At 37.4% G+C, this 25,857-nt stretch overlaps 1 protein-coding gene across 1 annotated transcript; it reads left to right on the top strand.

Moving 5' to 3' along the window:
* Nucleotides 1-2,462: 2,462 nt before the first annotated feature.
* On the top strand, nt 2,463-25,857 carry umodl1 (uromodulin-like 1). Its single transcript, XM_048180789.1, has 18 exons — nt 2,463-2,650; nt 3,313-3,555; nt 4,517-4,705; nt 4,799-4,902; nt 5,099-5,285; nt 9,218-9,358; nt 9,631-9,684; nt 9,804-9,929; nt 10,904-11,167; nt 11,337-11,449; nt 13,700-13,913; nt 14,067-14,204; nt 16,274-16,725; nt 21,309-21,451; nt 21,977-22,216; nt 24,664-24,823; nt 25,198-25,282; nt 25,393-25,857. The coding sequence occupies exons 1-18, from the start codon at nt 2,527-2,529 to the stop codon at nt 25,578-25,580; spliced, it is 3,165 nt and encodes a 1,054-aa protein (XP_048036746.1). The 5' UTR covers nt 2,463-2,526; the 3' UTR covers nt 25,581-25,857.

The following is a 25,857-nucleotide window of genomic DNA, read 5'->3' as shown; positions in this document are numbered from 1 at the left end:
CTTTAATTTTTTATTCATCAAAGAATCCTGAAAAAAGTATCACAGGTTATAAAAATATTAAGCAGCACAACTGTTTCCAACATTGATAATTATCAAATTAGCATGTTAGAATGATTTCTGAAGGATCATGTGACACTGAAGACTGGAGAAATGATGCTGAAAATTCAGCTTTGCATCACAGAAATAAATTATATTTTTATGTATATCAAAACAATTCAATTTTTTCAATTCAATTCACATTTATTTGTTTAGCGCTTTTCACGATACATATCATTTCAAAGCAGCTTTACAGAGAATGCATGTCAACATTACAATTTAAAGAATGCAGTTAGCAAATAATGTAATAATTTAGGCAATTAATTTACAATCACTGTTAGCAGTTTAACTGAACGTAGAAGCAATGAGTTCCTGAAAAATGAATTACATTAACAATAATTAGGATATAGAAATTGTGTAATGTGCATGTTGATCCAGATGATAGCGTCTTCTGAAGTCCTCACAGGAGTTGGCGCCGTCTCTTCATAGGTGTTGGTCATCTGAGGTCTTCTTAAGAGGCTGGATCCAAACTGAAGCTGAAGTCCTCTCTAGTCACCTCGGGACGGGTGTCCCGAGGCAAAACAGAAAAGCAAATAGAGAATAATTAGCATAGCTGCTGTTCATAACATTAAGCAAAGATAGTCACATGCAATTGATCTGACATGCGATGCATTATGTGAATGCTTGGCTAAAGAGATGCGTCTTTAATCTAGATTTAAACTGGGTGAGCGAGTCTAAGCCACGAACATTATCAGGAAGGCTATTCCAGAGTTTCGGAGCCAAATGTGAAAACAGAAAACCATTATTTTAAATTGTAGATATGTTTCACAATATTATGTTTTTTCTGTATTTTTGATCAAATGTGTATGTTATGTAGTGTGCTGTGTGAATGTGATTGTGGAATGCAGGGTAAAAATTCAACTAAAATTGCTTTAAATATGGTTGTTTTATGCAAAATTATGCTGCAAGATGTTTTTTCAACTACATTTAAGAACCCTGTTATTAACCTGCAATTTTGCAAATTCCCTGTTTGTTCCCATTAATTCCCGTTAATTCCCATATATTCCCGCTAATTCCCGTTGAAAGTTTCCAGCTTTGAAAATTCCCGGAATTTTGCAACCCTAAGCATATCTAACTAAACAAACTTCTTAAAATTGCTTATGATGTAATTTTGTGCTACAAAATTCTGTATATATGCACACTTATAAAGGTGAATAACTAATAATTGCACATAATTCTAGAAGATCTGGGTTCTTTTCCCTTTGCAACCAATTAAAATGACATCATTAATAAAGTCTGTCAAAGAATCACGTCGTGCTCATTATATCTTCCTAAGGGAGAGTTAAATTGTGTTTACCTGTACAGAAGCCAAGTTAACAGATATTAAAGTGAAACTGCATATGGCAAGTTCAAAATTATCACATGGGTTTTTGATGATTTCTCATAGATATTCATTATTGGAATTTTTGGAAACCCTCTATATCACTTTTCATTTTTATAATTGTTTAAAATCAGGATTTGAAATCAGTGCATTGTTTTCTGACTCAACACAGCAGGAAAAGCTCACTGTTTAAAAGAAACGGCAACGCAGAAACAACATATTTTCTACTGAAATTTTATATATTTAAGCTCAATTTCTTTTCCTTAGTCTATTACTTGACAAATAACGTGTTGAATTATGATCCTCTCAGTAGTTTTTCAAGCACACGGTACATTTTGCTCTCTGCATGAGAACACATTAGTCACTCAGTGAGCGCATAACACTGACATTCTTTAATTAGGCTATTTTTCACACCACATTAATTAGCTTCTATCCAAATGCCAGGCTGGCTGCTGATAATCTGTTGTCCGTATGTGTCTGTGTATCTGTATCTGTGTATTTATGACTTGTACGTTCTCGTAGGCTAAGCTTTATGTGCACTGCTAATTATAACTAAGCTGGTTCAGTCACTGCATCATTTTCACCAGGAAGAAAATATATTGAAACAAAAAACTTTTTGCAGTTCAACAAGTGTGAGCTTAGAGGTTTGCAAAGGGGTGTAAAAGGCACCATGGTGACATTAGGGACTCATTAGGGACTTTTCTCACTGTTAACTGAAATAAAGCCTATTGCTATGACTAAAATCTCTGACAAGACACAAAATCAAACCACATTTGATCATTCTTGTTTGTAATGAGCAGCGTTTTACTCTAGTTTTTATTCGCAAAACCCTTCCAAAATTAATTTTAATTCCCACTACCAGCCCAACACTGGCTTAAAGGTAAATTGTCAATATCGCATATTACACCATACAGTATAGCTGAAAGTGAAATGCTTTTAAAAATGCCATTGATTTTCCACTGTTGTTACAGGAGTCATCTGTGCAGAGCTGTTAATACAGACTCAAGGGAGTTGATGGGCGTCTGTGGAGAGGGGAAAGGAGCAGGGTTTGCTTCCAACAGTGTACATGGAGCTCAAAGAGTAACCAGTTCAGTTCACAATGGCTTGGTATGGTTTTTAAAAACGAGAAGCAAGTATTTGGCGAATCAATATTCAAAATGCATTGGGTTGTTGGTACCTGGTTAATCACATCTCTCCTTGGCCTTGGAATGGGGCATAACACTTTATCTGAAGGTAGGAAAAATCTGCTTATGTTTGTATTTCATTTCAGTATCAAAACTGTGTCAACTGTTTCCGAAAATTTCAATGAGAAATAAGGAATCTAAAAATAAATATAGATAACAGTAAGTTTTGATGAAAAATTCAAGTTCATAGTGAAATTCAAGACATTTGATTTCATACCTTGGTATCTTGTCGAACCTGAGCAAAAGTTTCACTTCTGAACCTCTTAAGGAGATTTTTTTTCTCCTCACAAACAATAAATAAATAAAATATCAATGCAAGTCTCCATTTCCACTTCCATTAATCTCATTGATTTTTCTTTCTGGTGAGATGTTGTCTATAAATATGAATCTCTTTTGAATGTTATATCATTTAATATTTATAGCAAACAAGTGAGAAATATTATTAAAATTGTGAAATAAATGCTCGTTTGAACTTTCTATTCATCAAACAACCCCCCAAAAATGTATTAGCTATGATTTCCACAAAACTATTAAACATCACAGCACAATGTTTTCAACATTATTAATAAAAAGAAATATTTCTTGAGCACCAAATCAGCATATTAGAGTGATTTCTTAAGGATCATGTGACACTGAAGACTGGAGTGATGGTTATAAGTTTGTAGAATTTGTCTATTCCAGACAATTTTGAATTTCTTTCATTTTTTTCAGGATATGACCGGACTCTGTCAGGTTATCATCTGTGTAATGAGACTGAGCTTGTTTCGGTGACTAATGTGATCTCCTATCCAACCTCGTACACTCAGAGGAGACCGTGTGGTGGGTGGCTGCCATGGACAATGTGTGATGTCACGGTTTATAAGACAGAATACCAAACACAGGTGTATGACATGCTCAAACAGGTTAAGAAATGTTGCCACGGCTACGAACAAGTTGGGAGTTACTGTGCCTTGTGTGAGTATTTTCAAACAAATGAATGTGAAATAGATTGTAAAATTGTCCTAAGAAAGTGAAGAGATGCTGCAGATTAAAGCTGCTGTCCAAAACTTTTTTCGTTTTTACAAAAATAATATAATGAGCGAGTACATCACGAATCCATTTTCCAAACCGTGTTTTTGTCTTATGTTGAATCACTACAGTACACCTATAATAAGTGTTTATATTCGGACTATTTTAGACAAGTTCGGGTAGTAGCAAGCGGCAAACTCCCTCCGTTTCTCTTGAAGCCAATACAGAAGTGCCTTAAGCTGCAATTCATCGACTGGCCGCTATGGGCTCCAAAAGAGAGCAGAATCTCATTGAGCCCCATGTTAAAATGCCCAACTTTACAGCAGAAAAAAACATGTTTACAACCTGGTACAAATTATGGTTTTGGTCTATATAGCTAATTTTGCCCTTCATGACAACTGTGAAGGGGGTGAATTTTTTTTATAACTCATCCGTTTAAATCTGCATATTTAAGGGCGCGGCCACTTGAGTGACAGGTGGATTGCTGCTGCTGTCACCACTAGCTGTTTGTCTGCTGCCATCACGTCACCTCAGCTCCACCCACGTCCTGCCTTTTTGCCCATTTTCTGTTATCCGGGAGTGACGCGCGGTGACGCACTGCCAAGATGGCAATGGCCGGCTTTAGGTTTCAAAAATGCTCTTCAGAAACTTACGGGTGACGTCACAGACACTACGTCCATATGTTTTTACAGTCTATGGTAGGCTAAAACTACGGAGTAGCACAGTACCTGCGTGACCCACAGACATAAATGAGAAGTAGTTCTGGCTACAATGTTCTTTTTAACCACTAGAGCGCCAAACGTTACGGACTGCAGCTTTAATCAACATTTAAAGTGACATTATTGTTGGTCACTGTAGACTTTTTTGACCATTAAAGTCCTTTTTATTGATATTGTCATTATCTCAGCCTTGAACAGAAGTGCAGAATTCACATCTAAGCCAGGACTGTGTCCTTCAGCAAGTGGGTCTCTGAGGAATAATTCAAACTCCTCTGGCTCCACATGCAAGTGGGACATAGATTGTCCTCAGTGGCAAAAATGCTGTCAGACCGAAAATATCTCCAACATCTATCAGTGCTCAGACCCAGTACCACCAGGTATACACAATCCCATACACTGCATCCTAGAATTCTCATAGGCACATTCTTAAATAACATTCAATGAGTTTAAAATGTCAATTTGTCCTCAAGCCAACAGAACCTGCTTCAATGCGACAATAACAGTTAAGACAAACTTTGAGCTACTAACTATGGACAAAGGACTCTTCAACCACACCAGACTACTGCACTCTGTGGTTTGTAATCATAGACATTATGTACTTTATAAGCTTTAAGATGCTAACACTGTGGCTGTGTTTTAAAACGTCTTGATTTTGCTACCTAGGCCGCATACTTGGGCCAAACACTACACTTTGAAACAGCCCATATATGCTCTGTCTCTGTAGTGGCTATGTTGATCTGCGGTGATATAACTGTTGGTTCTTTCCTTAGGTAACTGGTGCTCTGGGAACTGCTGAAATTTCTGTGCATCATGTCTGGTCATGGTCAGCAGGGCCCTTCACAACCTCTTCATCACTTCTGGTTTGTTCTTCTAAAGACTTCTTTCTAGAAGAAATCATCTCTACAAGACTGTATCGGTTGGAAAACATTGAGGAGGTGACTAATGTCGTGGTTCAAGGTAAGACAAGTAGAGGCATTGTGATTGGTCCGATTGTGAAATCAAAGCATTTCATGTGATTCATTTTGTCAAGAATGACAAAATGTGCTATGACTGTGAATAGTAGCATATTTCAATGTTTGATATTTTTGTGTACATTTGTATTGTGTTGAGTTGCCAGTTCATGTCTAAAGTACAATCCAGTTGCATAAACATAGCCATTATGTTAAAGGTAGGGTAGGCAATTTTTTTCATAAACACTTTTTGTTATTCTGGTTGAAACTCTCTTCACATCATGATAGTAATCAATAATATAGAAGTGGTCTAAATATTTAAAAATGTACATATATCGTCTGTGGAAGTCTCAGGACCAAAAATGTTCGTCCAATCATTGCATTCGGTCCAATGTCTTACATGCCTGTCAGCGGAATTATTTCCATACCTTCGCGCACCCTGCTCGCGTGGACATCACATGTCATCAGCGCGGCTATGTAGAGTTGTGGACATTCACAAAGTGCTGCAAACGAACAGCATAGATATATACACTAGATGTCGCCTTGGGGTTCTAAACATGCGTCAAAACCGCCGCCATCTTGGAACAGGGGTCTTGTCATAGGAAGTAGCTAGGTAACGCTGCTATCTCCGCCTGTACTTTGAATTCATGGACGATGGCGGACTTTTGTGTTGCGTATGGATGTTCAAACGAAAGAAATCTAAAAACCAGACAGCAAGGGATTACATTTTACAAGTGAGAATGTGTTTTATGATACTGAATGTTACGAAATTATATTTCTGGTTACGTTGGTTTGTTTCAGTCTTTGGTTAACGACCGGAGCTAATCCATGCTAGTTACTACGGTGGCCCAGTAGTGCACAACACAACGAAATTAAAAAAGCAAACATAAGTTCACAACACAACGGAAACAAGCCACAACACCACGAAATAAAGCCACAACACAACGGAATAAGCCACAACACAACGGAATTAAACCACAACACAACGGAATAAGCCACAACACAACGGAATCAAGCCACAACACAACGGAATCAAGCCACAACACAACGGAATAAGCCACAACACAACGGAATAAGCCACAACACAACGGAATTAAACCACAACACAACGGAATAAGCCACAACACAACGGAATCAAGCCACAACACAACGGAATCAAGCCACAACACAACGAAATAAAGCCACAACACAACGGAATTAAACCACAACGGAATCAAGCCACAACACAACGGAAATGCTCCCGACCACTTGGGGGCTCTCAGAGCTAGGTAATATTACTATTCCTTGCCACTGTTCTATAAAGTCGACAGTTTTACAAAGATATCAATACCATGATTAGTTTTAAGTATGTAAGCATTGTATATCGACATGGTATATTAATTAAAAATCAACTACGTTCACAATAGCTTCATATTTATACTTGTGAATGATTTGACGCGATACCACGGCGCATGATAAAGGGAACATCCACCAATTCCACCAAGTGGTTAAAACGTATAATTTGTATTCATTAAAATTACTTTTAACATTTAAAAACAGACATGTTCAAATTCCAAAGGTTGTTAGTTCCTGTTGGTAAGACTGACAAGCTTTGGAATTTGAATATGTCTGTTTTTAAATGTTAAAAGTAATTTTAATGAATACAAATTATACGTTTTAACCACTTAGTGGGATTGGCAGACGTTCCCTTCATCATGCGCCGTGGTAGCGCGTCAAATCATTCACAAGTATAGGCCTAAATATGAAGCTATTTTGCACGTAGGTGATATTGAATTAATATTTCATGTCGATATGCAGTGGTTACATACTGTTTAAACTAATCGTGGTATTGATATTACTGCCGACTCTATAGAACAGTGGCAAGGAAAACTAACTTTACCGAGCTCTGAGAGCCCCCTAGTGGTCGGGAGCATTTCCGTTGTGTTGTGGCTTGATTCCGTTGTGTTGTGGCTCGATTTCGTTGTGTTGTGGCTCGATTCTGTTGTGTTGTGTCTCGATTTCGTTGTGTTGTGAACTTATGTTTGCTTTTTTAATTTCGTTGTGTTGTGCACTACTGGGCCACCGTAAGTTACCCATTAGTTTTTGACAGTTAGGAAAACCGCAGTAGGGGTAAAATCTTTGCGTTGCAGGGGCAGCTGCCACTGAGACCTGTCACTCGACCCGTCACTGCTAGTGGCAGCTGCCACTCGATCTGTCACCGCTGCCACTCGATCTGTCGCGCCAGTCACTTGACCTGCCACGACTATACCCGCCTGCTCCACGACCTGTATGCGGTCACGCCATCTATGCTTAAAATGTATTGCGCGTCTACATGAGGTTGTGTGGTAGGTGTTAAGTGTCGGTAGAAATATTTTTAAATTTCATAAAAAATAAATAAAATGAAACTGTTTACTGCAAACTTCACCTGATTCTTGTTATACATGTTCCCAATTAAGTACCACCGTGGTGACTCATGTTGTTTTACTGTTTTATTCTTTAATAATTATATGTCAAAGTCATAGACTACCTCGCTATACAGACATATTTTAAAAATTCATAAAAATATGAAATCAAATTGTTTTCCACAAACTCCACCATTCTTGTTCTAGATCTCCCCAAGTACCACCGTGGTGATTTACATGTTGTTTTTCTGTTTTATTCTTTAATAATTATATGTAAGTAGCGATAGTTCATTCGAAGTTTACTCAAGTGGAAGAATGTGACTAATAAACTTAGGCCTACTAGCACTATGCATTATATTTTTATATAAGTAGATTATATTAATATCAAAACCTTACATTTTCTCTGGACTCAATGATAAATACATGTCTGACCGTTGGAACGAACCAAAAAAAAAAAAAAACCTAGAAAATCGCATTCATGACGATTTATGATGATTTTATTTCCGTTAGACCTTTGCCTACATTGACTCTGATGCATTAAAGAGGAGTGGCTCCCCTGTTCCAAGATGGCGGCTCTATTGACGCATTCGTTCCAATGAACTGCCGTAGCCAAGGCGACATCTAGTGTATATATCTATGAATGAACAGTATCTGTTCATGTCCCCAGACTCAGATTTATGCGTTTCTATGTCAACACTATCAACACCAAAATGAATTTGCAGCAGTCAGGTGGTACAAGTAAGAGCTCTGTAAGTTGTTTACATTCGTTATCATTGTAATGTTATGTGCTTTGAGACATGAGTAATTTAATGCGGGTTCTTATGACACTTTGCTGAATCTGCTCTGGCTGGCTGTGCACGATCTGCGCGTTTATGTGTTTTGGATGAGGCGTGGCTTTCGAAGGGAGTGGGATCACCGTTCTTGTTCAAGGTGCATCGGTGTTGCGCAGACCGATCGGTGTGTATTAACATCAACGTAGCGCGAGAGCGATTGGAGAGCAGACGGCTCTTTATGCTTTTGAATCGCTTTCGCGGTACTTTGATGTCATAATCCGATCGGTCTGTGCAGCGCCAAAGCATCTTGAACAAGCCTAGTGTCTCAATGCTGCCCTTACGTGCTATCGGAAATTTCGTACTTCCCACTGCTGAAGTCGTGAATACGAGCTTATTGCATTCAAGTTTCGACATGAGAGGGCGTTCATTTGCAATTTTTTTTTACCTAGGACACTCATATTTACAATAATTCCAAGAGCATGTGAAGGCAGCATAAGATCTAGAATGACCCACTAGCACTAAGCAAACTGAGGCCTGTTGCATAAACTCCCAAGACTAGTTTCACAAGTCTAACTTTAAGACTGTTCATAACTTTTGTAAGTCAGTTACATAAAAACGTAGACATAATGGTTATGTTTATGCAACTGGCCCCTGAAGCTAAACCACTTGGGAACCACTGATCTGTATTAACAATTATTTAATAAAATCATTCCAGCTTGTCTATTACCTTGATGAATTCACATCCTACAAACACACTCATTCATTCATTATCATTTCCTACACAGATGTGGATGAATGTGCAGTTCCGGAATTGAACAGTTGTTCTCCACATGCACACTGCATGAATACAGTAGGGTCTTATTCATGTGCCTGTCATCATGGGTATCATGACCTCAATTCTTCACAGCCAGGAACAGTTTGTATGGGTAAGAAAGGACAATCATGACATAACTATGCTGTTTTAACCACATGAAACTACCTGAATTTTTTTTTTTTTTTTTTTTTTCACAAAAAAAGAAAGAAAACTGTGGCAGTGTCCTTCTTTTGTTCTTTTTTGAAAGCCCTCTTGATTGTTTTTGGTCACAAACCTGCTATTACGGTTTTCTTAGAGGTGCACATACCATTTTGTTTTGCTTATGAAACCCCATAAATCTGAAAGGACCAAAATCCTGTTATGTGTTTTCTATTTCTGACGCAGCCCCCAGTGTCACTACGCAACCTTTCATGAACAACACTCTCCCTGTCCCGCCAGGTACACTGTAACAAGTTTTGCTCATCTCCATTCTAACTCTGTCAAAAATGATCAGTTATGATGCACATTTATTAGGAATATTTGAATATAATTTGTGCTGCTTTCCCTTCATTTTTAAGGTAACAGAACATACACTGATGGAGAACAAATGAGTATCACCCCGTCTGGACCATTCTGGACATCCACTGTTGATCCCTCTTCATATTCAAATAATCCTTCCATCAGGCTATCACCTTCTACATGCGGTGTGTTATGCAAAAATGCCAAGTACACATACAGGCAGAGGGCATTTTTGTTCAATTTGTTCAAAGTGGCACAGTATACGTGATTCTTGGATCAAGTAAATAATGCTGAAAAAACAGACCTACAGAAAACATTTGCCCTGTTGCAGCATGGGGTGTGAATAATTAATACAGTTGCATTGTTTTACTGTTTGCAAGTTCTATATTCATTGTTGGTGATTTTTTTTTTTTTTTTTTTTGTCATGTCTCATGAGATGATACATAATAATTAAACAATTTAAAACCTTCTACTTGAAGGAAGAATTTTGTGCAGTAGAAATCTCCTTAATAGGAATCATTTAATCAGATCAGGGATAAGAAATGTCGGTCCACTGTCCTGCAGAGTTTAGCCCTGATAAAAATTCACTTACCCGTAGCTTTCTAATAATCCTGAAGACAATGATTAGCTTATTCAGGTGGGTTTGATTAAACTCTGCAGGCCCTCCAGGACAGAAGCTGCCCATCCTGAATCATTAAAACCGGTTAGACTGATTCAATGCAAAGAACAAACTCCAAAGAATGATTGTCTCACAAATCAGACATAAAAACTCAAATTTGCCATGACTTAAAATTTGCCAAAATTATACAAATTTAGATCTAGAAAGATTTAGATAGAGATTACCTCTTTAAATGCTTTATCAGTAAAAGATAAATGATGAAAATAATTCAAATGGTTCAGTTTAAATGACTTGGAATTGGTCTGAATCAGTGTTTAATGGAAACTCATTGTTCAAAAATTGTTTTTGCTAAACTCTTTAAGTAAATTTGACTGATACAAACCTATAAAAACTGTTGTCTTTATGTTATTTATTAACTTTGTTCTATGAACCCCTCATTTTGCCTGTGTAGCATCTAGTTTTGTATTGAAAATAGTGTTGTGGCTTGTATAGCCAGATATATCTAAACACATTCTAACTTCTTTTTCTTTCTTTGTTAAGACTACATACCTGAGATCACCAGTCTGTTCTCTTATGACGTCAGTGCCTCAACCTTTCATGTGGCATGGACCACCAACAACCAAACCGGGGTCACTTTCAACCTAGTTCTGCTACATAGGACCACTGAGCTGGAAAACATGTTGCATGTAAGGAACTTTAACTGGACGTTCACGAACCTGGATCCTGCGGTTCTTTATATTGTACGTGTCACTCCATTTGCCTGTGGTATCCGGGGAAACTCCACAGAGATCAAAGTGAGAACAGGCAAGTATAGTATTGGGTTAATTAGTATTAAGTGCTTAATGTATAATTTTAGACATTCTTTATTACAAATTCAGTCTATAATAATACTACATATTATAAGTTTATGCTGTATGTTACAGTGTCAGCATGATAAAATGTGTTCGCATTCTAAATACTGTGCTTTCTTTAGATGGACAGTTACTTCTAGCTGCAGTCCGCTTGACAAACGTGGAGTATACAGAGGCCTTGAGTGACCCAAACAGTGACGCATATAAGGAGTTCTGTAGAAATGTCACAAATGAGGTTTGATGGATTCCATATTCATCTAAACACATGATTAAAAATTTATCAATATGATACTTTAAGCCTGACATAAAATACACTCTCCAATCATCCAGTAAAAAAATGAGCAACATCCACCTTGCTTTACTAAAAACAGAAAACTTTTTACGTGTTTTGGCCATTCATTTACACGACAACAGTGTTTTGGGGGCCTGAAAATGCAAACTTTTGAAAATGGGTTTTAAAGTGCAAGTTTTTGAAAACAATACCGTTATCATCTCTGTGATGGCATGCACATGCATATTATGTGTTTTGTCTACAGGCATGCGTGTTTGGTGTGAGTGCTCTTTAAAGTAATGCATATGTGCGCAGGCACGTAGTCTTTCTTTAGAAAGTGACATCGCCAACTACTGACCTGACATGCATAATACAGCGTTTTTAGTCGTTTTTGCGAAAACACTTTTCCGTTTTTTTTTTTTTTTTTTACTTCATTGTCGTGTAAACGTATCCTTAGACATGAATGCAACCTAAAATTATGTAACTTGTGGAGGAACTTGTTAAAAGTTTTTACCTGGCACTGGTAAACAGTAAAATCCTACATACTCCTACATTTACAACAGACTAAGTCTACAAATAATCGTGATTATGATTACTGCTCCTGCAATTTATAAAAAGTGTCGATTTACAGAATTCTGTGTATCATTCTATTGCCTTGAAGGTTTCTGTTTACTTTTTTTTCAGCAATGAGCACTGTAGCCAATCACAGAGTAGCACATAAAATCAATGGTTAGAGGTGTGGAAGATCAAGAGTTAGGGTGTCCAACCACAAAACATAACTCCACCCATTAGGGTCACAGAGGGGGCGCTGGATGCCATTTGGCTCTGATGTGAGCACCTAAATGTGACTTTGAAATCATTATGACTTGGTGGTGGGCTCAGTCAGCAAACATCTGTAGCAACCACCTTAAACGCCATAGCAGCACACTAAAACCCATTCAAACACCTTAGCAACTACATACTGTAGCAACACCCTGGCAACCACTCGCAACACCCTAGTGTTTTGCATGGGCAAGCACTCACATTTTCTTCAAAAAAAAGTAAAAAAATCAGTTTGTTTTAAAGGTGCCCTAGATTATGTTTTTAAAATATGTAATATAAGTCTAAGGTGTCCCCTGAATGTGTCTGTGAAGTTTCAGCTCAAAATACCCCATAGATTTTTTTTAATTAATTTTTTTAACTGCCTATTTTGGGGCATCATTATAAACGCGCCGATTTATGCTGTGGCCCCTTTAAATCCCGTGCTCTCCGCCCACAGAGCTCGCGCTTGCCTTAAAGAGTGCCGTAACAAAGTTTACACAGCTAATATAACCCTCAAAATGGATCTTTACAAAGTGTTCGTCATGCATGCGTCGGATTATGTGAGTATTGTATACTGTTATATTGTTTACATTGGTTCTGAATGAGTTTGAGGCTATGCTGCATGGCTAAAGCTAACATTACACACTGTTGGAGAGATTTATAAAGAATGAAGTTGTGTTTATGCATTATACAGACTGCAAGTGTTTAAAAATGAAAATAGCGACGGCTCTCTTGTCTCCGTGAATACAGTAAGAAACGATGGTAACTTTAACCACATTTAACAGTACATTAGCAACATGCTAACGAAACATTTAGAAAGACAATTTACAAATATCACTAAAAATATCATTTTATCATGGATCATGTCAGTTATTATTGCTCCATCTGCCATTTTTCGCTGTTGTTCTTGCTTGCTTACCTAGTCTGTTGATTCGGCTATGCACATCCAGACGTTTTGCCCTTGTCTAATGCCTTTCATAATGCTAATGTTGGGACCGTGGGCTGGCATATGTAAATATTGGGGGCGTACACCCCGACTGTTACGTAACAGTTGGTGTTATGTTGAGATTCGCCTGTTCTTCGGAGGTCTTTTAAACAAATGAGATTTATATAAGAAGGAGGAAACAATGGAGTTTGAGACTCACTGTATGTCATTTCCATGTACTGAACTCTTGTTATTTAACTATGGCAAGATAAATTCAATTTTTCATTCGAGGGCACCTTTAATCTATATGATTCATAATAACCTGAAGAAAGAAAGTGAAGTGACGTGTAGCCAAATATGGTGTCCCATTGTGCTCTGCATTTCACCCATCCAAGTGCACACATACTGTACACAGTGAACACACATTCAGAGCAGTGTGCTAGATCACTTTCAAAAATGTGTTGATTCTCTTTCAAATGTGTCCCCAGATTCTTTTGTCTCCAGAGATCCGTGCACTAGTCAACTCTGGACAGGTCATCATCCAGATAACATCCCTCTCAGCTGGCAGCGTAATCGTGAACTTTTCCATCATATTTCAACCCAACAGCAACCTGAACATGACTAGCGTGTCCAGAGATCTTATTGTGTCTCTACAGAACAGCTCCATATACGTAATAGACAGTAGCAGTATATACATAGAAGGTACTGGCTATTCTTTCATGCATTATTTGATGACAATGAATTAAAGAAGTTATTACTAAACATTAAATGAAGTTTGATGTTGGAACAGTTTCCATGCTTGTTAATGATGTGACATGTTGACTTGAGATGTGATTGGTCTCTTGTTATTTATAGATTTAAATGAGTGTTTGGTGAATGAGGCGGACTGCTCCCCATGGGCTTCCTGTGAAAACACTATTGGCTCATACATCTGTGCCTGTTGGTCTGGATACGACGATCAGAGCCCCAGTAGACCAGGACGCATCTGTGCAGGTACATGCTGTAGATAATGCTCCTGTTGAGAGATTGCATTAGAATGTCACACACCTTTAATTGAGACAAACAGAAGTCTATCAAGCACAGTTACTTGTGACTAAAAATGCCAGTATAGATTTGGTCTTCTGCCGCAATAGAGTGCTACAGTGATGACATATTTTTGTAGGCCAACACAGAATTTAGCATCACCCTGGTTCCCTTGACAAAAAGCCAATAGGATTTTTCCATTGGCTTTTGGATTTTTGCAAAAAACAAGGTACCAACAAAAGTTTATGATACTTACACATTTTATTTGTCATGATAATCTTTACAAATGAAAACAACTTTTATGAATTTTGAAGCCTAATTACAATTGCCAGAATTAAAAAGCTAAATGTAGGCTTTAAACAAACTACACCACAGTCACATGACTTCAACGTCACCACCATTGTAGGGATAGTTCACCAAAAAATGAAAATTATCCCATGATTTTCTCACCCTCAAGCCATCCTAGGCGTATATGACTATCTTCTTTCAGATGAACACAATCTGGTTACACGACCGCCCGCATATTGCACAAGTCGACTTAACCCCGCGATGTATCACGCAGGATGTAGGAGTAGCTTAAGCTTAGACGCCTCTCTATGTTCAAACAAGTAGGGCTGGGCAACAAACTCAACTCTGACATTTCTCTCTAAAAATTCTTGTTTTAGACTTCTAATTTTCTCTTTTAGACTTCTCGTATTATAGTTAATAAAGTTTTAAATACAGATATTTTTCTTACAAAAACCCATTGCTTGACTTCAAAAGGCCTTTATTAACCTAATGTAGCTGTATGGATTACTTTTATTTTGGATGGATGCACTTTTTTTTTCTTCAAAATGCCCCCCCCACCCCACCCCCATTCACAACCACTATAAAGCATGGATGAGCAAGGATATTTTTAAATATATCTCAGATTGTGTTTGTCTGAAAGAAGATAGTCATATACACCTATGGCTTGAGGGTGAGTATGACCCTAATCACAGACCTTATTTCAGGCATTTAACCAAAAACCCATTTAAATAAAAACACTGACTTCAGGATAGTAACCAGAAGTGCTTTAATGCTCACTTGTTTCTGGGTTTTGGCCTACAAAATATGTAATCCCTGAAGCAAGCGATAACAATCCAATCAATTATATAATATAGGAATCAATTACATGATATACACTATATTGCCAAAAGTATTTGGACACCCCTCATGTTATTAAAGGGTTAGTTCACCCAAAAATGAAAATTCTGTCATTTATTACTTACCCTCATACCGTTCCACACCTGTAAGACCTTCGTTAATCTTCGGAACATAAATTAAGATATTTTAGTTGAAATCTGATGGCTCCGTGAGGCCTTCATAGGGAACAATGGACACTTCCTCTCTCAAGATCCATAAAGGTACTAAAAACATATTTAAATCAGTTCATGTGATTACAGTGGTTCAATATTAATATTATAAAGTGACGAGAATATTTTTGGTGCACCAAAAAAAACAAAATAATGACTTGTTTAGTGATGGCCGATTTCAAAACACTGCTTCATGAAGCAGTGTTAAACTGCCAACGGCTGAAATCACGTGATTTTGGCGCTTCGAACAGCAGATTCATTTATGATCCGATGCTTCCTGAAGCAGTGTTTTGAAATCGGCCATCACTAAATAAGTCGTTATTTTGTTTTTTTTGGCGCACCAAAAATATTCTCGTTGCTTTATAGTATTAATATTGAGCCACTGTACTCACATGAACCGATTTAAATATGTTTTTAGTACCTTTATGGATCTTGAGAGAGGAAGTGACATTGCTGGCCTCACGGAGCCATCGGATTTCAACTAAAATATCTTAATTTGTGTTCCGAAGATTAACGAAGGTCTTACGGGTGTGGAACAGCATGAGAGTAAGTAATAAATGACAGAATTTTAATTTTTGGGTGAACTAACCCTTTAAAGTTCATGTGCACGTAAAGGCAGGCGAAAAACTTTTGGCAATATAGTGTATAATATTATGGCCTGTCTGTTATTATATTCTTATCTGTGTTTCTTCCTGTTCATGACAGCATCACCTAACGCCACAACATCGACTGTTAATCCCACGACAAACTATCCTGGAGTATCTTCAAATTCCACTGCCACGAGCACTACAACATCTTCTATTACAATAACTATGATTGGAAACCCATCTATGAGTAGTACAGTGAGCACAGCTCATGTTCAGAGCAACACCAAAACAACAGAGTCTTCGACTTTGGCAGACATTCCAATACTCGCACCCATAACACAGGACTTAACTTTCAGTCAACATATTATTGGCCATTTGACCTCATATGTTACTGTTGAGTGCAGCCCGGGGTATATATCAGTCGTCATAAGGCGAGTCATCTTGCAGGTTAATAACATCAACGAGAGTACCCTGTTCCTCGGTAAATCAGAATGTCGCCTCAGCGGAATAAATGAATCCCATGTGTGGCTCACTACAGCTTGGGATAAGTGTGGTACTACACTAGAGCATGTAAGTCCTCCAATATCATTTCACTTTATAATTGAGTTTAAATCAGTGCTATTTTAGTACAATTGAGATAATATTGTAGTTTTTAATCATATTTAAAAAAAAAAAAAATCATATTCATTTTAATATTAGTAAAAGTTTTCATAGTTTTGTTTTTTATTTTAATGTTTTTTTTTTTCAGTTTTAGTTATTTTAGTATATCAAGTTAAGCTTTTTATTTTGATGATCCTCAACAGACATTCTTATGACGATAAGTAACTTTGCAAATGCATGTCAAGTTTTTCCACTAACCCTAACAGTCTACTAACTCAAATGAGAGTTGTAGAGCTGCATGATTAATTGTTAAAGGATCGCTGTCTCGATTCAAACACCAACGCAATCTCATTCCTAAATGACAAAGATTCGCCTGTGTCTGTTAAAGGGTTAGTTCACCCAAAAATTTTATTTCGGTCATTAAGTACTCACCCTCAAGTTGTTCCAAACCCTTCAGTTCTTCATTCATCTTCAGAACACAAATTATTTTTGATGAAATTCGAGAGGTATCTGAACCACATATAGGCAGCAAGAAAGGTAGCAAAGACATCATTAAAACAGTCCATGTGACTACAGTTGTTCAACCTTAATGTTATGAAGGGACGAGAATACTTTTTGTGTGCAAAAACAAAACTTTATTCAATTTTATTTTATAACTTTATTCAACAATTTATTCTCTTCCCTGTCATTCTCCTTTGCTGTTTACATTGATGACGCAGTGCAGCGCTTCCAGGTTCTGCGTCCGAACACTGACTCAGTACTGGTCGACGCTGTTCACGTGAGCAGCACGACACATGCGTGTGATGCTCACACAGGTGCCGGCCAATTATGAGCCGGCCTTCTGAAGTAGAACCCGGAAGCACTGCACTGTGTTTACTACGCAGGAGAATGAAGGTCTTATGGGTTTGGAACGACATGAGGGTGAGTACTTAAAGGATTAGTCCCCTTTTAAATACACTTTTCCTGATAAATTTACTCACCCCCATGTCATCCAAGATGTTCATGTCTTTCTTTCGTCAGTCGAAAAGAAATGAAGGTTTTTGAGGAAAACATTCCATGATTTTTCTCCTTACAGTGGATTTCAATGGCTACCAACAGGTTGAAGGTCAAAATTACAGTTTCAGTGCAGCTTCAAGGGCTTTAAACGATACCAGATGAGTAATAAGGGTCTTATCTAGCGAATCGATCGGTCATTTTCGAAAAAAAATACAACCGTTTATGCTTTATAAACAAAATATCGCCTTGAACGTACTTACCGCTTCCGCTGAATGTCCTACGCCTTCCCTATTCAAGTTACGGAAAAAAACGATCGCGTTCGTTCCGTAAGTAGAATAGGGAAGGCGTAGAACATTCAGCGTAAGCGTTATGAAGAATGCGGAAGCGGAAAGTACGTTCAATGCGATATTTTGTTTATAAAGAATAAACGGTTGTATTTTTTTCGAAAATGACCGATCGATTCGCTAGATAAGACCCTTATTACTCATCTGGTATCGTTTAAAGCCCTTGAAGCTGCACTGAAACTGTAATTTTGACCTTCAATCTGTTGGTAGCCATTGAAATCCACTGTAAGGAGAAAAATCATGGAATGTTTTCCTCAAAAACCTTCATTTCTTTTCGACTGACGAAAGAAAGACATGAACATCTTGGATGACATGGGGGTGAGTAAATTTATCAGGAAAAGTGTATTTAAAAGTGGACTAATCCTTTAATGACAGAAATGTCATTTTTGGGTGAACTGTCCCTTTAAACCTTTGACAAAATCACAGCGGAACATTCAAATCTGCATTGGTGCTGCCGCTGAGCCAGAGAGACTTGGGTAAAGTTGGTTTTATATTCGCACATTCGGACATCCGTATTCAATGGCCTTGTTAATCACACTACATTGGACATTCAGTGGACATTCACAAGTAAATATGCCATTAAAACAATACCTGCCTATTTTGATCGACTGTGAAAAATGTTGTAAGTTGACAATCGTTGGTTGTCAATATCATGTCGCTGCTTAAAATTCGCAAACATTAATTTATTGCACATTTATTGGAAAGCCTGAATTTATCAGAAGTCCGAATGTGCGAATATAAAACCAACTTTACCCAAGTGCCAGAGAGATATCATGTATAGGTATGAAACCGCTTAAAGGGTTAGTTCACCCAAAAATGAAATTCTGTCATTTATTACTTACCCTCATGCCGTTCCACACCCGTAAGACCTTCGTTAATCTTCAGAACACAAATTAAGATATTTTAGTTGAAATCCGACGGCTCCTTGAGGCCTCCATAGGGAGCAATGACACTTCCTCTCTCAAGATCCATAAAGGTACTAAAAACATATTTAAATCGGTTCATGTGAGTACAGTGGTTCGATATTAATATTATAAAGCGACGAGAATATTTTTGGTGCGCCAAAAAATAAATAAATAAATAAATAACGACTTGTTTAGTGATGGCCGATTTCAAAACACTGCTTCAGGAAGATTCGGAGCACAAATGAATCAGTGTGTCGAATCATGATTCAGATCGCGTGTCAAACTGCCAACGGCTGAAATCACGTGACTTTGGCGCTCCGAACAAACAGCAGTTTCGACACACTGATTCATTTATGATCCGATGCTTCCTGAAGCAGTGTTTTGAAATCGGCCATCACTACATAAGTCGTTATTTTGTTTTTCCCGTCGCTTTATAATATTAATATTGAACCACTGTACTCACATGAACCGATTTAAATATGTTTTTAGTACCTTTATGGATCTTGAAAGAGGAAGTGTCCATTGCTCCCTATGGAGGCCTTACAGAGCCATCGGATTTCTACTAAAATATTTTAATTTGTGTTCTGAAGATGAACGAAGGTCTTACGGGTGTGGAACGACATGAGGGTAAGTAATAAATGACAGCATTTTCATTTTTGGGTGAACTAACGTTAACCCTTTAACATCTTTTCAGTCTTTTCAGCCATACCGTATGGTTACTTCTGTGTTACAAATATTTACATTATCACAGAAGTACTGGGATAATAGTTTATAGTTCGGATGTAAACACTAATGTCTATGGAAGCGATAAAAATAGAGTACACTTCAAATAATGACTGTATCGATTACATCGTTGCGCCACCAGGCAGGGTTGCCAGGTTTCGCTTCAACCAGCGGCAACAGTGTAAAAGTAGCCCACTTCTGCGCGAAAACCACAGACTCGGCTGCCACCAGTTGGCGACAAGTGGCTGTTAAAAAATGTATTTGTCATTGAAACAAGTGAAGTCATTCAATCATTCATTCAAACCTATTTTGTTTTTTATTCAGGTTAAACATTTTAAATAGACTGCAGCAATTAACATTTCGTCAGAACTTCTGGTAAATTACATTATTTTATTTCAGTTCAGAATCGTAGGAGAATCGTGATCTTTGACATGTAGGTGCAATGTTACTTATAGTAAACAGAATGTTTAAAGGTGCCCTAGATTCAAAAATTGAATTTACCTCAGCATAGTTAAATAACAAGAGTTCAGTACATGGAAAAGACATACACTGAGTCTCAAACTCCATTGTTTCCTCCTTCTTATATAAATCTCATTTGTTTAAACGACCTCCGAAGAACAGGCGAATCTCAACATAACACCGACTGTTACGTAACAGTCGGGGTGAATGCCCCAATATTTGCATAATGCCAGCCCATGATGTTCCCAACATTATAAAAGGCATTAGACAAGGGCAGCCAGTTACGTCTGGATCTGTGCACAGGTGAATAAACAGACTAGGTAAGCAACCAAGAACAATAGCAAAAAAATGGCAGATGGAGCCATAATAACTGACATGATCTATGATAACATGATATTTTTAGTGATATTTGTAAATTGTCTTTCTAAATGTTTCGTTAGCATGTTGCTAATGTACTGTTAAATGTGGTTAAAGTTACCATCGGTTATAACTGTATTCATGGAGACAAGAGCCGTCGCTATTTTCATTTTTAAACACTTGCAGTCTGTATAATTCATAAACACAACTTCATTGTTTATAAATCTCTCCAACAGTGTAGCATTAGCTGTTAGCCACGGAGGACAGCCTCAAATTCACTCAGAATAAAACGTTAACATCCAAATAAATACTTTACTCACATAATTCGAAGCATGCATACAGCATGCATGACGAACATCTTGTAAAGATCCATTTGAGGGTTATATTAGCTGTGTGAACTTTGTAAATGCGCTGTAATATAGTCGACAGCTCGTGTGGCAGGGAGCACGCGAATTAAAGGGGCGGCGCTGCCTAAATCAGTGCATTGTTAATGATGCCCCAAAATAGGCAGTTAAAAAAATTTATTAAAAAAAATCTATGGGGTATTTTGAGCTGAAACTTCACAGACACATTCAGGGGACACCTTAGACTTATATTACATCTTGTGAAAAAGCATTCTTGGGCACCTTTAAAGAGAACTATCAAAATGAAGTGTTACCAGGGTGTGTTATGGTTTTAGTTTTAGTTATCTATAAAAACCTTGGTTTATGCAGTAGTATGATAACATAACCAATGTTTTTTTTTTTTGTTTTTTTTTTTTGTCTTTCAGAACAGCACCCACAATTCATTTAATGTAACTCTATTCAACAATGTGAGCAGTTCACAGATGGGTAATGTTAAGCATTTGGAAGTTCCCATCATCTGCTCTTACCCCAGTCGCATCATCATCTCCACGGGATACCCCCCATCAGGGTACAGTGCTTCCATAGCAACTGTCTCTATGGAGCTTGTTTTTCTCGCTTTTCCAGCTCAGTACCCTATCTCTTGTCACATCAAGAACTTCTAGACTCAATTAAAGGTGTTAATTATGTCAGCATATGTTAAACAAGACATATTTTTCCTAAACTCAGAGATCAAACTGAGATCAAATACCTAAATCAGGAGTGGAAATTATATTTTCAAAAAGAAAATGAAGACTTTTTTTTTTTACAGTGTGACATTATTTTTATGCCAATTCCCACCCAGTTCTTGTTATGTCTCCAGTTCTTGCTATTTTATTTTATTTTAGCCATTGTTCTCAATGTTTATTTATGTTTAGAAATGCTATATATATTTTGTCACATTACAATAATGATAATGATAATTTATGAAAATGCAAAAACTAGTATTTAGTCCCAATAGCAGGCTTAATTTTCGTTAAGAGACAAATATACCTTTGTATTTCGTATTACTATTTGTCACTTTGATCGCTACTAACAAACCCTGTTTTTTTTTAAGGTATTTTAATATGATCAACGACCCAGTGGCAGGATTGGGTAGCTTCCAGGTTACAGTGCGGCTGCTGAATGGGACGTCTCCTTTACCTGAGAATTACGCCTTCTCCCCTGATGAGGAGGTAATTGTGGAGGTTGGAGTCAACACTACCATCTCCCAAATCAAAGTGGTCATCAGCAAGTGCTGGGCCACTTCAAGCAATGATTCATCAAAGTCACCCATCTACATTTTTCTTCAGGATGAGTGAGTGCAGCTCAATTATATCTTTCAATATGGGAATGTAAATTTTGCAATAGCTATTTTCATTTGACTAGAACTTGCATCTTTTAAATGTACACTATATAACTTTTGACAAAACTGCATGAATTTTGCGGAAGAACATTGTTTTGGTAGTGCTTCGGCTCTGTGTGACTGTGCGGATGAATATGATTATCATACTCATAAGAGCGTAAGAGATATAACCAGTCTAGATGGATTTCAAGCTAAAGATGATAAACACTCGAAGCATGACAAAAAAACTGTATTTTTCAGGCTGGATCAAGCTAATGCGCGTCTCTTCGGAGGCGCGTGTCTGACTGTTTCTATAGAAACCGGTGATTCTAACGGCCGCTGAAGTGACGCGATGACTTTACCAGTCGGCGATTGGCTCTTATTTAGAAGGCGGGACTTATTGCCATATTGGGCGTTACACTTTCTCCCTTTCAAAACAATACGAGTGACACGTCTTGTATTATTTCTATCCACCTGTTTCCGCGGGGCGCTACTGTAAAAAAGAACGTGGGTACAACTTCCGGTGAGGCAGCGGAAGTAGCATACCAATGGTATTTTGTGTGTTAATTAGCGAAGAGGCTATTGTTTACTTTGTAAAGTTGCAAATCTTTATGAGAGATATCGTTACGGCGCCCAGGGACAACATTTCAGTTTAGTACATTTATTAGTTAATAATATCACAATACAATAAACAGTTTTCGTTCCCTTAATTGCCCTTTACTTTACTGACCTTCCACAAAAGTGCTGCTGCATGACTACAAGAGCATCCTGGCCCTGCAATACACGAACAACCTGCTGTCTGTTCTTCACCTGTCACTGATGCACCAAAGCCTTATGATATGATATTTTACTCCTAACCTGTCGTGCGTGCCAGAGCCAGTCGCGTTTCCACTGTAGGCTATGCGATGGTTACGTTAACCATTGCGATAATAAATACACTCGTTTATGGAAAATACTAGAGACTGCTTGAGGAACGTAGACAATTCTTATAGGATTTATAATCGTGTATTTATTTGGTTTAATGTTTTCTGTCTCTTCCCTGTGCCTTTGTTGATTGCTCACAAATGCATATCTTTCACAGATTCACACACTCCGGTTAACTCGTATAACTCATAACTCCCGTTGTCTACTCATGAGCTCCCTCTGTTGCTCTGGCTTAAAGGATCAGGATAGATAGACAGGAGAGATCGCGCAAACGTCCTCGGATTGCAATCATCGCATAATTTAGAGGAAAATTAATAGAAATGCACAGAAAAGTGACACAAACATAGGGTATGTTATCAATATATTTCTAAATGTGTAAGCCTTTGGATTTAAAAGCCTTAATGCAGTTGTTTTGTGCATTCTTGTAATCGTAAATAAATGAAGCAGGTGCAACGTTTGCGTAGGTATGCGTTTTCTTTTTATGTCAATATAAATATCAGTTAGATTTAGCATGATTGATCTGCACTCCTGTCCTGACATAAATTAATAAATTATTGTTACTGTAACATTTTTTTTATTGTAAAACATTGTTCAAATATTGATGCTGGAATCTTAAATCTTTAAGTAAAAGTCAAACATTCGCAAGTTTGGATCGCTAAAAACTTGAATGACTGTCAATTGTTGAATGAATGAGCGTCACGTCCAGCTTGTTTACTTCGAACCGGAAGACGCTCCCACGTTTGACGCAAAGCCTCATGGGGCGTAGGAAACTTGTGGATAGTCTTTGTTAATAGTCACGGTACTTCCTTGAAAATAAATTTCAGCACAGCGCTGCAACAACCCATCACCTTCACAATAGATAATGCTTTACGATGAACTCTGTTAGAGAGCCACACATGGCAATTTATCTGTTCAATAAATATACCTTACTCACCTGTTGAGTAATAAAAACATCATCTCCGCATCGCTTTTACAAAATTTCAAATTCCTCGCCATCTCCGAAAAGCCAAGCCACTGTTGATTCTCGTTTTATTATGAGCTCTGTCGTGTTCTCTTTTTGCCAGCAGATTCTCCTCTGTTTGGCATTTTTTAAACTAGTGATCCCTGGGAAGTAAGAGATTTAGCGTGTTCATGTCAAGCTTTCTCGCTCGTTGTGACAAGTAACCTATGCCACTCTGAGCAACTTTTCTCAACTCGCACAGGCGAGTGACGTATGTACGCAATTTCCCACGAAAGTCAAATATAAAATATAAACACTTATAAAAGGCTTACTATAGTGAATCCGGGTAAAACAAAAAGCACGGTTTGGAAGAAGGACTGATGATATATTGACTCTTAATTTAAACTTTGTTAATTCTGAACAAAAAAGTTACATTGTGTACCTTTTAAAATGAAGTTTTACCATGATAAATCATCACAGGTGTTCAGCTGTCCCCATTTAACTGTGCTGTTATTAGACACGCTGAGTAATGCCAGTGTCTCTCACTGTTCCACAGATGTGCATTGCCAAATTCGTACACAACTGTTCTTCAGAACGGAAACGACACTGTGTCTTTGCTGTCAGTGCGGATCTTCTCATTCGTGAATCTGGACGTTATCTACCTGCACTGCCAGGTCCACATCTGTGTCGAACTTCAGGACAACACCTGCAGACCTGTGGGTTGAAGAGCTTACATTTCATGCAATTTATATACAGTGGCTGTACAAAGCATTTGGACACTTGGGTCACACTTAACTCAGACAACAAAGAATTGAAAGGGGCACCAATTATAATTTTATTTTATAGGCCTACTGATACTATACATATTACTTTATTCATTTTAAGTGTCCAAATATATCTTTGGGCCACTGTGGCTGATACTAAATAAATTCAAGTTGTGGTATTACAATTAGGCTATTTTACAATTTTTTATTTTTATTTCTTTCACACTTTGTTTTTTTTTTTTACTTTTCTGCATAAATGAAAAGATCAGCATGTGAACTGGAATGTGAGAAAGTTTAATATATATAATCTTTTTGCAATCCATTAGGACTGTATGGGGAGGTCATACAGGGCTTCCAACTTAATTGGAGCGACAAAGGCTTCCGTTGGACCCTTAAACAGATTACGTAAAGGTAAATACTTCTTATCTAATGAGTATGAATGCTCATATATAGGACATATATAAGGTCATAATATCAATTGACAAAATCACTACTAACTTTTTTTTTTTTTTTTTTTTAAGAAACGCCTCAAAATGATACATCAAATACTCTGCAGACTGTTGGATTTGTTCTACTTGGCGTTGGTGTGTTTCTGTTTTCCCTGGCTGCCATCGCAGGATTGGTGTATCACAAAAGGAAAATCGGGAACTACAACTTTAATTTCAAACCACAGCAGGAGAACTTCAGCTATCATGTTTTTAGCACGTAACTGCTTCCGGATAATTAACTTTAACCGTAAACTGGGGTATCATTTTATTATTGGATATTACTAATAGGCCTATTACTAAATATTACCCATTACTATTAATACTAATATTGGATACTACTAATAATTTTCCATAGAACATTAAAATTAATGGTTTAATTTAATTATATTTTTTGTAATAAAAACATACAAACAATCTGCTATAAAAGTCAATCTGTTTTGTTTTTCATTTATTATTATTTGTCAGTTCACTTTAAAATGAAAATTAGCCCAAGCTTTA

The sequence above is a fragment of the Megalobrama amblycephala genome, linkage group LG2, assembly GCF_018812025.1.
Source record: "Megalobrama amblycephala isolate DHTTF-2021 linkage group LG2, ASM1881202v1, whole genome shotgun sequence".
Taxonomy (NCBI): Eukaryota; Metazoa; Chordata; class Actinopteri; order Cypriniformes; family Xenocyprididae; genus Megalobrama; species Megalobrama amblycephala.
Note: the sequence above shows the minus strand (reverse complement) of the source record. Positions and strands in the feature narration are given on the sequence as shown.